General features: G+C 40.8%; 2 protein-coding genes across 3 annotated transcripts; one reads left to right on the forward strand and one right to left on the reverse strand.

Moving 5' to 3' along the window:
- Window positions 1–3483: 3483 nt before the first annotated feature.
- LOC133904555 (uncharacterized) lies at window positions 3484–7302 on the forward strand. Its single transcript, XM_062346044.1, has 7 exons — window positions 3484–3505; window positions 3621–3752; window positions 3988–4053; window positions 4193–4303; window positions 4395–4445; window positions 6229–6287; window positions 6394–7302. Exons 1-7 carry the CDS (start codon window positions 3484–3486, stop codon window positions 7300–7302), a joined length of 1350 nt encoding a protein of 449 aa, XP_062202028.1.
- Window positions 7303–9125: 1823 nt separating this feature from the next.
- LOC133905197 (uncharacterized) lies at window positions 9126–13010 on the reverse strand. 2 transcript variants are annotated; one of them, XM_062346929.1, is made up of 5 exons: window positions 12863–13010; window positions 12421–12721; window positions 11012–11999; window positions 10076–10306; window positions 9126–9574 (listed from the first exon to the last, which is right to left on the reverse strand). In XM_062346929.1, exons 2-4 carry the CDS (start codon window positions 12660–12662, stop codon window positions 10076–10078), a joined length of 1461 nt encoding a protein of 486 aa, XP_062202913.1. In that variant the 5' UTR covers window positions 12663–12721; window positions 12863–13010; the 3' UTR covers window positions 9126–9574. The 2 variants fall into 2 exon arrangements, with proteins under 2 accessions (XP_062202913.1, XP_062202912.1); XM_062346928.1 differs by having other exon boundaries at window positions 10161–10306; window positions 12863–13009.
- Between the last annotated feature and the right edge of the window lie 650 nt (window positions 13011–13660).

Below are 13660 nucleotides of genomic sequence, written 5' to 3' on the forward strand. Positions count from 1 at the left end.
ATTGAGGTGTAAGAAGTTCATTGGATGAATCTAGCTCAAAGATCATGCTTATCTCTTGGTGAGATCTAATCTCTAGGTGAGATCGGTTCGCTTGATAGTCTCTAGGTGAGATCGGTTCGCTTGATAGAGGAGCATCCCGAGGCTTGGACTTATATCAACGTGGATTAGGGAGACCAGCAAGTCTCTAAGACCACAGTAAAAAATCAGTCTCCTTTGTGGTTTGTCCTATTGAGCTTTATTTATTTTGTGCAATTTACCTTTTCTAGAATTATAATTGTTTGCTTGTCACCCTAGAATTCCAAACATTGACATAGACATAGGGTGATTGGTGCACATAATTGAGACATAGATTTTGGGGTTTACTTGTTATAGCCGATCGTTTTAATTTCGCATTAGAATCGATTAAGTTTAGAACCACCATTTACCCTCTCTAGTTGGCCTCATTGATCCTAGATTCTGCCTTCAGAATTCAGATGATTCAACGCCTACACTGACACAATCAAATCATATAGAACCTACTGTTTCTCCATACAAAATGCCCTTATGTACTGTTCTTGCCACAGCCCCTAGCCCTGCTCCTCCAATCGCGGCCTAACAACATCGAGTTGTCCATGTTTTCCTGCCTCCAAAAGCCTCTCGGTCTGGTCCAGGGGCAAAAGCATCCATCGAGTCCTTGACTACATTCTCTCCCCATCGGAGCAGCGATTCGCCCAAACCCCACCCCACGTTTCTCATAATCCTCATCGTCTCCAATCCTCCTACCACCTCGCAGACCCGTCCTCTAGTTCCTCCACCACCTCGACGGCGCGCCACGCGCTCCTCGGCCTCTCTAGCCCCTTCGCCACCTCGACCTACCGCTCCGGACTGACGTCTCCGACCCAGCCCCCACCTTGTTGTCTCCGGCCACGCCGACGCCTCATCGGCCCGCCACCTTGCTCCTCGGCGCCTCCGGACTCGCCTCCCCTCATGCCGTCGCTACCATTTTCCTCTCCTCTACGCCACAACCTCACACTTTCTCCTCCTCCTCACGCGATGCTTAGCTTCATCGGCAAAACTCTAAAGCATCATCTGTGGCTCAAGGTACGTACGTGCTGCCTGTTCATACCTCTCAATGCTCAATTCCATGTACGCACCAATTTAGGAAAGCCTCATTGATTTGAATGCAGCTAGATGGTTGATTTGTGCTCCTGATGAAATCATGTTCATTATCCTTAAATCCAGTTGTCGTGTGCAGGTAGATTGCCTTTGATATTTGCTACAATGCATCCGCTAGACTATGCGTTCTCATTTGATTTTTGTAGTCATTTTGTTAGGCGCAATAAACATGTTCTATGGAATGCTTCTTAGGAAACTAGGAAACATTATGGATATAATTAGGTTTTGATTTGCCTTTTTCTTTCATTAAGGTCACACATCAAAGTTACTCTTTTGTGCATCTCTTATCCTCTTTACCATCTGCCTGTTTTTTTGGTCATCTAATACTATTTTTGTTAAGGTATGCATCATGCCAAAAAGAATATTACATGATGTTACACTTACACTTGCTTCTCCTTTTATTATGTACTTCCAGAGATACCATGTTTCAGATTATGTTGTACACATAGCTAATTTAGGTTATTTGATTTATTCTAGCATTGCTACTCTGTTTAGTAGTGGATGCCATGTTCTACTGGAACTAACTAAATGTATTGTTTCATGTAATTGGCTGCAAGTTTTGAATTTACCATCAAGTTTACTGTTTGAAATCAATTCAAGATATTTTGATTATGCCTCTGAAGAATCTAAAGAATCCGAAGATCAAGGTTGTTTGGCCTTGGTAGGAGTTTCTTAGCAGTCTACAGATTACCAAGTGCTCGGTTCTTTTTAGCTGAATTTCTTCCACTCTATTTGCATGGTGCATCCTACCATTCTGATGATTCAGTGATATTGGTTGCATTGACTGTCTACTGCTAAAGGAGTCATATTTTTCTCTACTGCTGATACAACAGATGGAACAACACTAGTTTTACAGCTGACTACCAAGATGATGATTAATCTAGAGGAGCATGGTAGTTCGCAGCACAAGGAAAGTAGCTTAGGTCATGTGGCTACATTAGTCTGAAAAGTTTTATGAGGTAAGTTCCTCAGGGTTGAATGGATTAAATCCTATGGTTGCATACTAATTTTGATCCACCTCAACCTCACATACTTAATTTAACCTCATTTAAATTTCTTTCTGGATGAATTGAAACTCTATTAAAAGCTCTTGATTTTTTATTTGCTGAATGAGAAATGAAATAATATTGTGTAAAAGGTCATGGGGATGTATATGCCAACCTTACTGCTTTATCACATAATTAAAATATAACGACGATGAAACTCATGGATCGATGTTTCGGTTCCTGGTACAAACAACAGCTGAGATGCTTACCATGCAAGGATAGGCATAAAACAAAGATATGTTATGTCACAAAGCATGTAAGGTTGCAGTGATATTGTTCCATTTTTTGGTAATGGTGCCATATTTAGGTTGGGAGACTTGGATATTAGCTCTTTGATTTTCCATTGGTGAGTCTGGGGATTAGTTTTATTAATTGAATTGTTTGTCAAGTTGATAATTTAACTCAGGATTATCGAATTGACACATAGTGCCACTCAAGTCTGGTCCCTACACTTCCCATTTTTTCACTTTGTACCTCAATTACCATGCAAAAATGTCGTGTAATGCAAGTGACAGCTCCTCGTGTGTGTATTGTTCGCATACAGTGCTTGGAGTGCTTCAATGTTCTGTTTAATTTCTTCTTCAACCTCTTTCTTCTTACATCTTTTTTTAATTGAAGAGTGAATGACCCAGCTTTCTCTTTTGTATGAATGATGTATGGCAAACAGTGTCTTCCCCATTTAATGTGAAATTTGGAAGACACATGTATATGTCATTTTCTCTCGACCCAACACTACTTCAAGCATTTGAGATGGATAGTCCTAATTTCAATGTGACCACATTGCCAAATGCATGAATTCAGACCATTGTTACATCATGTTTCCTAGCATCTAGGCTTTGCCAAATTGCCCATCTATGCTTCTCTTTTAGCTGCATGACTTGCACCTTTTACACAAATCTACAGGAGTGCTCTTGGTGAACAAAGCTGTAGATGATTACATGAGCTGGATTGAGTTTCCTTCTATCTAATCTGATTTTCCAACTATCCTCCGTGCAACAGATGTTGTGTTATGACATGGGTTAACTAGCTCGATCAAAGATGACTAACAACAGCGAGCGATCTTCTCAATAACCGGTATCCTCCTGTTCATTTAATGTGTTGTTGCATGTGATTGCCATTGTTTGCTCTAATTGCCAGCTTATGTCAGAGTACGAATACTCCAGCTGCAGAAATAAATTACATTTAGGCCACCAGGTGTTTTCCCCTTCTTCCCAGGCACTCCAATATGTCTACACCTCCTGGAATATCACTTCCTAATACACGCCAGCGACACAGATAGCTCATGCTAGCCTGCCCACAAGCAGGTTGGTGAACTCTGGTTTTGCAGCATTATCTTGATATTGTTTATTTGTTGTGAACTATGTGGCATGCGTCCCTTAGTTCAGTTCATTGTGGTCTATTCTCTTTATTTGTTGCCAGAGGTTGGCGCTGCTACTGAAGTTAATGTGTTTCCAGATGGAATTTCCCCAAATGATGTTGATGACTTTCCTACAAACTTGAGGTTCGCACATGCACGTTCTATACGGTGGAGAATGGATGTTCAATCTTCTGGTACGATCCCTATAGCATATTGATCTATTTGTGGTCTTGTGTTTCCAACCCACATCATATGTATGCTGCTTCCGCATTTATGTTGTGTTCTTTGTAGTTATCTATTTCAATAGCAAGGCCGCATTTATGCTGCTCGATACTAACAGGAAATCTATGTTGCATTTTTTGTAGTTACCTATTTCAATAGGTAGGCATGTATGTGTGTGTTGATACTATTATTTTGCTTCTCAAGCAGATTCTTCAGCTATTGCTGAATCATGCCGTAAGCGTAGAGCACATGTTTTGGGGAGCTTGGAAAGAGGTAAGTTCCATCTTTTTTTTTTGTTTTGATACTTCTGCTTCCTGTTTACGCTTCTTACATAAGATTGTCCTCTTCCACATAAATGTTCCTTCCTCTAGAAGCCAGTACCAGCCTATCAAGCCATGTCAACGTGGAGCAGCTAAAGAGTACAGGGCCAAGCCGATTTGTTTGTCAAAGATGCTCATCCAGAGCAGCTATTGGAATGTCACGAAGCCATCCAGAGACACAGTTGCCTGCAACCATGATGAAGGTACTTGCAATATGCATATGTGTGCTTAATGTAGTGCTATGTATTTTGTGCTCACAATATGTATTTACTATCTTCATGCTATCCTATGCAGATTCAACTCCACTTTCTTGTGCGATATCACCTCCATCTGGTGGCTATCGCCGTAAGTCCATCTCTTATAGCTATTCTTCCCATCTATTTATTTTTAATTACACCTCTTGAAAAATCATACTTCCCTTCTGCTAATGATGTGTAGAATGATGGTATACAGATAATGGATGGCAAAACTCAATCTAATAACTTGCTAATAATATCAGTGGTAAAACTTGATCTGAAATCCACGGTTATTTCTCAACTAAGGAATGCAGTATGCTTCACTTCCTTAATAGCTATCTAAACTATATACACGATATATATAAATGCATTATTAATAGATTTATGCCCTCACCCATGTGTTTCTTTGTTATCAGGTACTATTTTCTCAACATTGGACCTTGGACCACCAAGTCACACATGCCAATATTGTGGTGCACTCTTTTGGTACGAAGAACGTGCTAACAGAAGCTGACACACACCATCTCTAGTCTATAACAAGTGTTGCAAAGAAGGGAGTGTTGTATTGCCTCCATATAAGCCATCTCTAGAACCTTTGTATAGCCTTCTCACTGGAGTAAACCGATCGAAGTCAGCTCATTTCTTTGAGAACATAAGGTATTACAATTCTATGTTTGCCTTCACATCAATGGGCATTAACATAATTGATTCTATCAACGATGGTCGGGGACCACATATCTTCAAGACAAGTGGACAGCTCCGTCATCACATCAGGTCGCTCTTGCCAAAGGAAGGTAAAAGACCAGAGTATACCCAGCTATACATTTTTGACACTCAGAATGAATTGAGAAATCGAATAAAAGTTGGTACCTATGCAAACAGTACCTTCAAACCTGATGAAGAAATTGTTGCTGCTTTGATACAAATGTTTGATGCCCATAATCCAATTGTTAGATTATTTAGGACAGTCTGTGATAGACTTTATGGGAACACCAACGATCGATACTGCATAAGGTTGTTCGGAACTCCTGACAAGTATGGTGATGTCTTCAGAGCCCCTGTAGCATCAGAGGTTGTAGGCTTGGTTGTCGGTGATTTGGGTACAAGTGATGTTGGTTGTGATCTAGTGGTAGAGGACCAAGCAGGAAATATGCGCTAGGTTGACGAAAAGCATTGCAAATTTATGGCAATGCAATATCCAATCTTATTCCCCTATGGAGAAGATGGTTACCATGAAAGCATTTCATATCAACGATGTCATCGATCCCAGGCCATCAAATGAAAGCATGCAACCATGGCAGAATATTTTTCTTACAAACTTCATGATAGCGTGGATGATTTCAACACTCCATTGCGTTGTAAGAGAGGCACACAATCCTATATTATTGATGGGTATTGTTGTGTCGAAGAATCTAGATTAAGTCACTATAGAACCAAATTATTCCAGCAAAAGTATAGAATAGCTCCTCACAAAGAGATACATGAAACAATTAGCAAGGGCATTACACAAGGCTCTAAAGCTGGCCAAAAAATTGTATTGCCTTCCTCATGTGTTGGAAGTTCACGATACTTATACCAAAATTATCTTGATTGTGTTTCTCTTTGTAGAAAATATAGGTGTCTTTATTTATTTATCACTTTCACATCAAACCCATTATGGTCAGAAGTAACTGAGGTTTTAGCTCGAATCCCTGGACAACATCCGTCAGATAGACATGATATTGTCGATCGTGTGTTCCATATAAAGTTGGATATCTTCATGGATGACATTGTAAAAGAGAAGTTCTTTGGTCCAATTGCTGCAGGCAGTTTGCTAATTCCTTTTATTTTATTCAATTTATTTTTGTGCCCTATGATAACATCTTTCCTCATTCATTATTTGCCTTTTCCAGCTATTTACACAATTGAGTTCCAAAAGCGTGGTCTTCCCCCACGTCCATCTCATTCTGTGGTTAGACAAGAGCACCCCATTGATACCTGAAGAAATTGATAGATTCATATCAGCATAGCTACCAGATCCATCTGTCGATCCTATTGGTCTTGAAGCTGTTTCTCAGTTTATGATCCATGGCCCTTGTGGTGCTGCAAATCCAACATGTTCTTGCATGGTTGACGGCCAATGTTCCAAGTACTACCCGAAAGAATATTGTGACAAAACAACAATGTTGCAGAATGGCTATGTGCGCTATGCTCGACTCAAAAATGGACTAACTACGAAGAAGAATGGCATTGACATTGATAACCAATTTGTTGTCCCTCACAATGTGGACTTATTGGTCAAATATCAGGCCCACATTAATGTGGAGAGGGTTAATCGTGATGGCTTGGAAAAATACATGTTCAAGTATTTCAGTAAGGGATTTTATTGTTCAAAGGTTGGCCTTAGTCGTAGAAGATCATCTGTCGAATCATCCGTCCCGGTAATTGATGAGATACGTGATTATCTAGAGTGCAAATGTGTAACTCCTAATGATGCAGATTGGTGTTTGCTCCAGTTTGACATTCACCATACCGGTCATGCTGTTGAACGCCTCCACTGCCCCTTGCCATTTGAAAATAGCATTGTCTTTACCGAGGATGACAATTTGGAGCAAGTAGTAGAGAACCCACGCAATGCAGTCACTAAGCTCACTGCATGGTACGAAGCAAACAAGACCTTTCCTAATGTTATTCAGTTTACATATACTAAGTTCTTTGAACACTTTACTTGGTATGGAGATGGAAAATATTGGGATTTATGCCGTGGCAGTTACAAGATCGGTAGAGTGGCGAATGTTGGTCCTAATCAAGGGGAATCATATTATCTTCATAGATTGCTACATGTTGTGAAAGGAGTAAAGTCCTATGTAGATATCAGAACCATCGAAAGCCATCAATACCCAACATTTCAAGCTGCATGTCAGGCTTTAGGGCTTCTTGGTGATGATCATGAGTGGTCATTTGACATGGCTGATGCAAGTCGTTAGGCTCTTCCCTACCAACTGTGAGTTATTTGTGACCCTCCTCCTCTTTTGTGATGTTGTAAATCCCATAACTTTATTCGAAGTACATGCTTCCGCAGTGGGTGAAGACTTGGCATATCATATTGGATTTGTTACATCAATTCATCTTGCAACTTCCCTTGCACACCAAATTAATTCATATGTCCTCGCTGAAACAGACAGGTTACTTCAAAATTTTGGGTACAATTTGTCACATTTTAAAACACCTTCATCCACTATAAGCAGCGCATGCGTGATTGGCAATAGGCTTTTAATAGATGAACAATCATATGATTTGGAAAGAATTTCAGCTGAGGCTGCACAACAGCTTGGTCAATTGAATCAAAACCAGAAAAACATCTATGATACTATTCTCAACTCAATGAACAATTGCATTGGCCATACATTTTTGGTATGGCTATGGTGGTACTGGAAAGACATTTATTTGGAATACATTGCTTAACAATGTAAGGGCAAAAGGAATAAATGCTTTGGTTGTTGCTTCTTCTGGTATAGCTTCTCTTTTGCTTCCAGGTGGACGCACACCACATTCCCGTTTCAGAATACCCTTAAATATAGAGGAATTTTTAGTATGTGCCATCAAGAAAAATACTGATTTAGCTTAGTTGATACATAATACATCTTTAGTCATATGGGACGAAGCACCTACCAATCATAGATATTACTTTGAAGCTCTTGATCGGACGCTGAAGGATATTTTAGCATCAAATGACACAGCTCTTGCTAACAAGCAATTTGGCGGCATCACAGTTGTGCTTGGTGGAGACTTTAGACAAACACTCCTAATACTACCCAATGCAAAGAAACAAGAAATCTTAAGTGCATCTATTACACATTCCCATTTGTGGTCCTCTTGCATAGTTATGCATCTCACCAAGAATATGAGACTACAATCACCATCATTATCTGAAATTCAGCGGGACCACCTTCAAAAATTCGTGGATTGGTTACTCTGTGTCGGAGAGGGAACAATCCTTGATAGCTCACCTACTAACCAAGATGATACATTATGGATTACGATTTCAGAGTATCTACTTTTACCACCTAGATCAAAAGACCTTAAATCACTGACCTCTTTTGTTTATGATTTGTTAGACATGTCAGATCAGGCTACCTACATATGTCAACGAGCAATCCTAGCACTGACAAATGAGATAGCCGCTCAAATTAATTTTCAAATTATTTCTCATCTAGCAACAGAGGAAATGTCATATTATAGCTCAGATGCTATAGATGATGACACAGATAACTGTGTCACACTTGAAGCACTTTATCCTATGGAATTTCTCAACACAACACAAATGAGTGACCTGCAAGACCATCACTTGAGGCTAAAAGTAGAGGTTCCTATAATGCTTATGCGAAATCTCGGACCATCAAAAGGTTTTTTTTACCATAATGATATAATTGAGAAACAGCATGTCATCTAAGCAAGGGTTCATGATCAAATTGTTATTGTACAAGAATGTCACTGCACTTTTGCGTTCTGATTTTTCATGCATGTCTAATATAGCTTCCACACACCCACGGCAACGCGCCGGGTCTCAACTAGTGTTATTGCAGTTGGCGTCCTATATAACTTTTTGTCACTGCACAGAACTTTCTAAAAGAAAACTACGTAAAGTCACAGATCCGAAGGACTGCCAAAGGATGTTCATTTCACTTCTTCGCTGGAGTTTGTGATTCCACTCCTAATATTCTGTGTCGATAAACAACACTCATTTGCCTCAGAATTGCTTCATGAGTCATAAGTAATGGAATGGAATCACAAAAGTTCACCAGCCAAATGAAGGCAAATCCCACTAAATTTTCACTAGAATGGGAATTCAGTTGGCGACTGTAGTAGCACCACCAGTTTCAGAGAAGGAACACAGATCTCAACCCTTTAACTAAAAGCGCTATAACTGCTGGTACATTTTAGAGTTCACACGAGTTGACCAAAAGATCTACAGTTGAAAGCTACTACAAACTATCAAACTACACCAGCTAAGTCTATAACGAACAACCTAAGGTGCAGCACAATAACGACAACTATATGCATTCAGTAAAAATGGAGCTTCACCGTACGCTTCTTGTTTTCCAGTAAGTCACAGGCGTCTCAAGCAACACATCCGCATGAAGGTGCATCTTCCACGTCACTCATTTTGTCCAGAGTTTGGATACAGCAATAACGAACGCCCTAAGGACAAGCCAAAATAGGTTGTCCTCTTTCCTCTGCTGCGCCTTCAAAGTTCTCCTGCAGGCCATAAAGAGGAACAGCGTATTCAAACATTAGAGAGTGTCATCTGTGCTGATCTAAAAAGAAATACTTCTAGGTTCTCGATACACAAATATGTGTTTCAAGTCCACCACCTAAGGCAAAATATAAAATCATGAATTTGGTCCTAAAGACCCTAATGCCTCCAATAATGCACGAACTAAAAGGTTACAACTGATCTTACAGGAAAACCAGGCCCGCCTGAGCTCAGCTCACTTAACAATAATGAGTATCTACTAGCATGTTACTTTGTAGTTACTTGTGGATAAATTTACATCTTGACCGTGTTGTCCCGAAGCCCACTTTTGCCTAAACTGATAGATTGTGCTACAGTGTTGTAGGGGTGGACTCATGAGAAACATTACAAATCAGTTCAAATTCTATGGAATGGTTCCAACAATACCTCTACAGGGTGTAATGATATGTATCTAACTTTAATGTATAAGCACTGTGAAGAAAACATGGGAAACATTGACTTGCCTAATATACTGTGGCCTTTTGCGATGTATGAAGGAAATTATAAGCAGTAGGCATGCAACGCAAAGTTAGAAGGCAAAGTGCATGCCTGCTGATCGCGGTTGTGGTGCTAGTTTCTTGGTCATGACTGGCATCATTTGTCTCTACCTCTTTTGTGATCCCAAACATTGATTTCTTGAATTCACTTTCATCTACCTGTAACACACTGTGCTTGTCTTCCATTTGCAACAATCCCTACAGGTATGCAGAATAGTATGAATCGGATATGTTGAAAAACGAGTAAATAGAGTATACCACCAGCCAATGTCTAACAAAATCTCTGACAACAAACACCATAGAAGAGTTAAAAAGTTTAAATTATGTCACACTTGTCACAGAGGGGCACCGGGAAAGACCCTGAGTAAAAAAAAGTGTAATATGCATTTCCGTGGAATAACTTTACCATTTCAGGCAACTTCTAGAAGCAAAAAGCGGAGGATTTAATGTAAAACTATTGCTCTAAAACAGCTTGCAAAAGATGTACAAGAACCAAATTTAAAGATTTCAACATAATTAAGATTATGCTGCATGTGACAAATAGCTCTATGAAAATCTCTATGCTCATGCTCTACATGTCATGTAGCAGGAACTGCATCGCACATATGAAAATCTCTATGCTCATGCTCTACATGCCGTGTAGCAGGAACTGCATCACACATCAGTTAACAGCAGATTCCATCACGAGAAGCCATCTACATATGAATGGAAGCGCACAAACGCAGTTGTGAGTTGCAATGTGACGCACCAACAAGTTGTGCTGTCACAAGCACATCATTCAATCACTTTGTTATTTGGTGCTATTGCATATTGCGACAAATATGATGGGTGCAGAGATAATGTGTTATTTGGAAGATAAGATGATGCATATCGCACACTTCTCACAGAAAACGACATACTAACCTCTGTATCAAATGCTGGATGAGAGACAAGACGTTCAGAGTTTTCTTGTTCATCAGGGCTGGCATCAAGCGAAGATTGCTCAAACTCATCTTGCAACCTGTGTACTTTAGACAGTTCAACAGTCTTGGTTGTGTCTTCAGTCTCTGGACTGTTTGTACTCAAGTTAAAACCATCCATTGGATTAGCAGATAGTGTAGAACTGAACTGGCCGTATATGATCTGAGCATCGTCACTGGGTACACTTGTTTGAAGAACACCATTGGTTTCCGCAAGGAGATTTTCTTCACTAACAGCACTATCAGTTGTGGCATCATGACTATCATTAGGTGATGCCTCGTGCTCTCGTAGAAGTGCACCATTTGTTTCACAAGCAGCACTAGGTTCTGGGAAAAGAATAACTCCATCAGTAACACTACCGGCTGTCCCCTCATGAGCATCCCCCAGACTGTCTAGCACAATGTCTTTATCGGAATCAGAAACATGAGCAAATGAAGGAGCTTGCTCTTCAGAACTGTTCAGGTCAATCTCTCTTGATGTCTCGCATGAAACTTCATATTGTTTCTCGAGGCCTGTCTGCAAACATGCTGTACCTGCTGCATTTCCATTTCGGGCAGCACCACTCAAAACACCAGCCTCTGAGATATTAGATGACCCCAGCAGTGTCTGAGTGCTGATGGCATTCTTTTGCAACGAAATTAATTCCCCACTGTTTGATGTTTCTGACGCAGAATCCTTGCCAGTTTTATTATCATTAGATGTATCTAAGATCTCTATATTGTCTTGGTCCAATTCATGCTTCATGGATAACTCCGAAGAATCAGGGCAATCTTCAAAACTCAGCGCCGTGGCATTCAAGCCACCAGGACCAAGAACTCTGTTTTCTTGGATGATATCTCTCACAATCTCACGAACTATATAATATGACCCTCCAACTTCCTTATGTGTAAGGTTAACTGACGGGAATTTTCCACCATTTGAAACTCGGTAGCTGAAACAGAACAACAACAATGTCGATTGGGTTATCACATAGAAAGAAAAAGAAAATATGCACAAGTACTTACATACAGATAGGCAAAAGTAAAGTTCTACATTCCACAAATCTGCAATTTGTGTAGAACAAAGAAATGAATCACGATTTTATGTTTTAGGTAAAAATGACTCGAGGCAGTATGTGGCAACCAACTCCAACTTTGGATATGAAAGTTCCTAACACGGTGGACTTTCCCTACTACCGATAGGAGACACTGTCTACTTCATTTCAGTACCAATCAGAGTGAGCATGCAAGTTAGATGTTGTTGACCTAAAATCCACTGCAGATACGCAGGAATCCAAAAGCGAGAAGAACAGCCACAAACGTAGCCACTAGTATGAGACCAAAACGACAGCGCAAGAGAGATTGTTTCGCTACTTGTTGATGAAGGACTCGACCAACTCCCTCCTCTCTTCCTTGGTCTTCCGCACCCGCGGCGGCCTCTTCTCCTGCGCGCGTGCGCAGCACCGCGCCACGCCGACCGCCCGGACCCTGCCTCCTCCTCCTGCCCCGCCGCAGCCCGTCCCACGAGCCGGAGCGGACGGCGCGCCGCCGCCGCACCGCCCGAGGACGGACGGCTGCGCGGCGACCCAAGAGACGCTCCCGGTGGCGGCCTGCATCCTCCCCCTCCAAGAATCACCGCCGCCGCCGCCGCCCGAGGCTCATACAACACACCGACCTGCAACGGGAGAAGGCGCGAGGAACCAAACCACGGTGAGGTCGCAGTCCAAGAAACCGCCAGCCAGATGAACCCGGTCGGCCGCAGCCCAACAACGAAAGAAGCGCGGTACCGCCGCCGCGCAGGAAGCGAGGAACGCACCGAGCGGGAGGACAAGGGAGCCCCGCCGGCGAGGGAAAGGGCAAGGGAGGCGGCGGGGATGGAGGGGAGATGCGGAAATGGAGGGTTTTGGCGAGGAGATGGAATTCGGGGAGGCGCACAAAAGGCGACAAGATTGGGGTTTTGGAGGGGCCGGGGACGGCTGCCGCTTTCAAGTGGTCGCGGTCGGCAATGGCTTTAGGTACGATAATATTAGGTACATAATATATTTTACTAAGTGCGCGTAAGTTATAAGAAACATAAATATAATATATGATAATATTAAATATAAATTTAAGATATAGAGGTATAATATGTTATAGGAGTATTATAGAATGAATACGTCAGGAATGATATTGTAATTTAATTTGATTAGAATTCGAAAAAAGAGAGAAAATTATTCGATTATTTTTCTTCTAATTTTTTATTTATTCTCATTAGTAAAATAAGTCACATATCCATAATCGGTAACGAGACGGGAAGACTGAAGAACGAGAGTAAATAAAAAAAGTGGATAAATTATTCAAAATTTAGAGTTTTTTATTAAATGGGAGAAAAATAGGGGGAAAAGGTGACATGAAAACCAACTCTAGTTTTATATAATAGAGATTTTATTTTTATTTTTTGTTTTAGATTTATCGTATTTTCAGTAACATAAATCTTTTTAATTTTTCAGTCACCTGGTCTTAAAAAAATCAGTAGCCTAATATTGCAAAATTATTTAGCATAGTATACTAACATAGCTTCGCTACAACCTTCGGTTCTATTTCCAATAAATTGTCGATGTAATACTACTCTTAC

Source organism: Phragmites australis, chromosome 22 (genome assembly GCF_958298935.1).
Source record: "Phragmites australis chromosome 22, lpPhrAust1.1, whole genome shotgun sequence".
NCBI lineage: Eukaryota > Viridiplantae > Streptophyta > Magnoliopsida > Poales > Poaceae > Phragmites > Phragmites australis.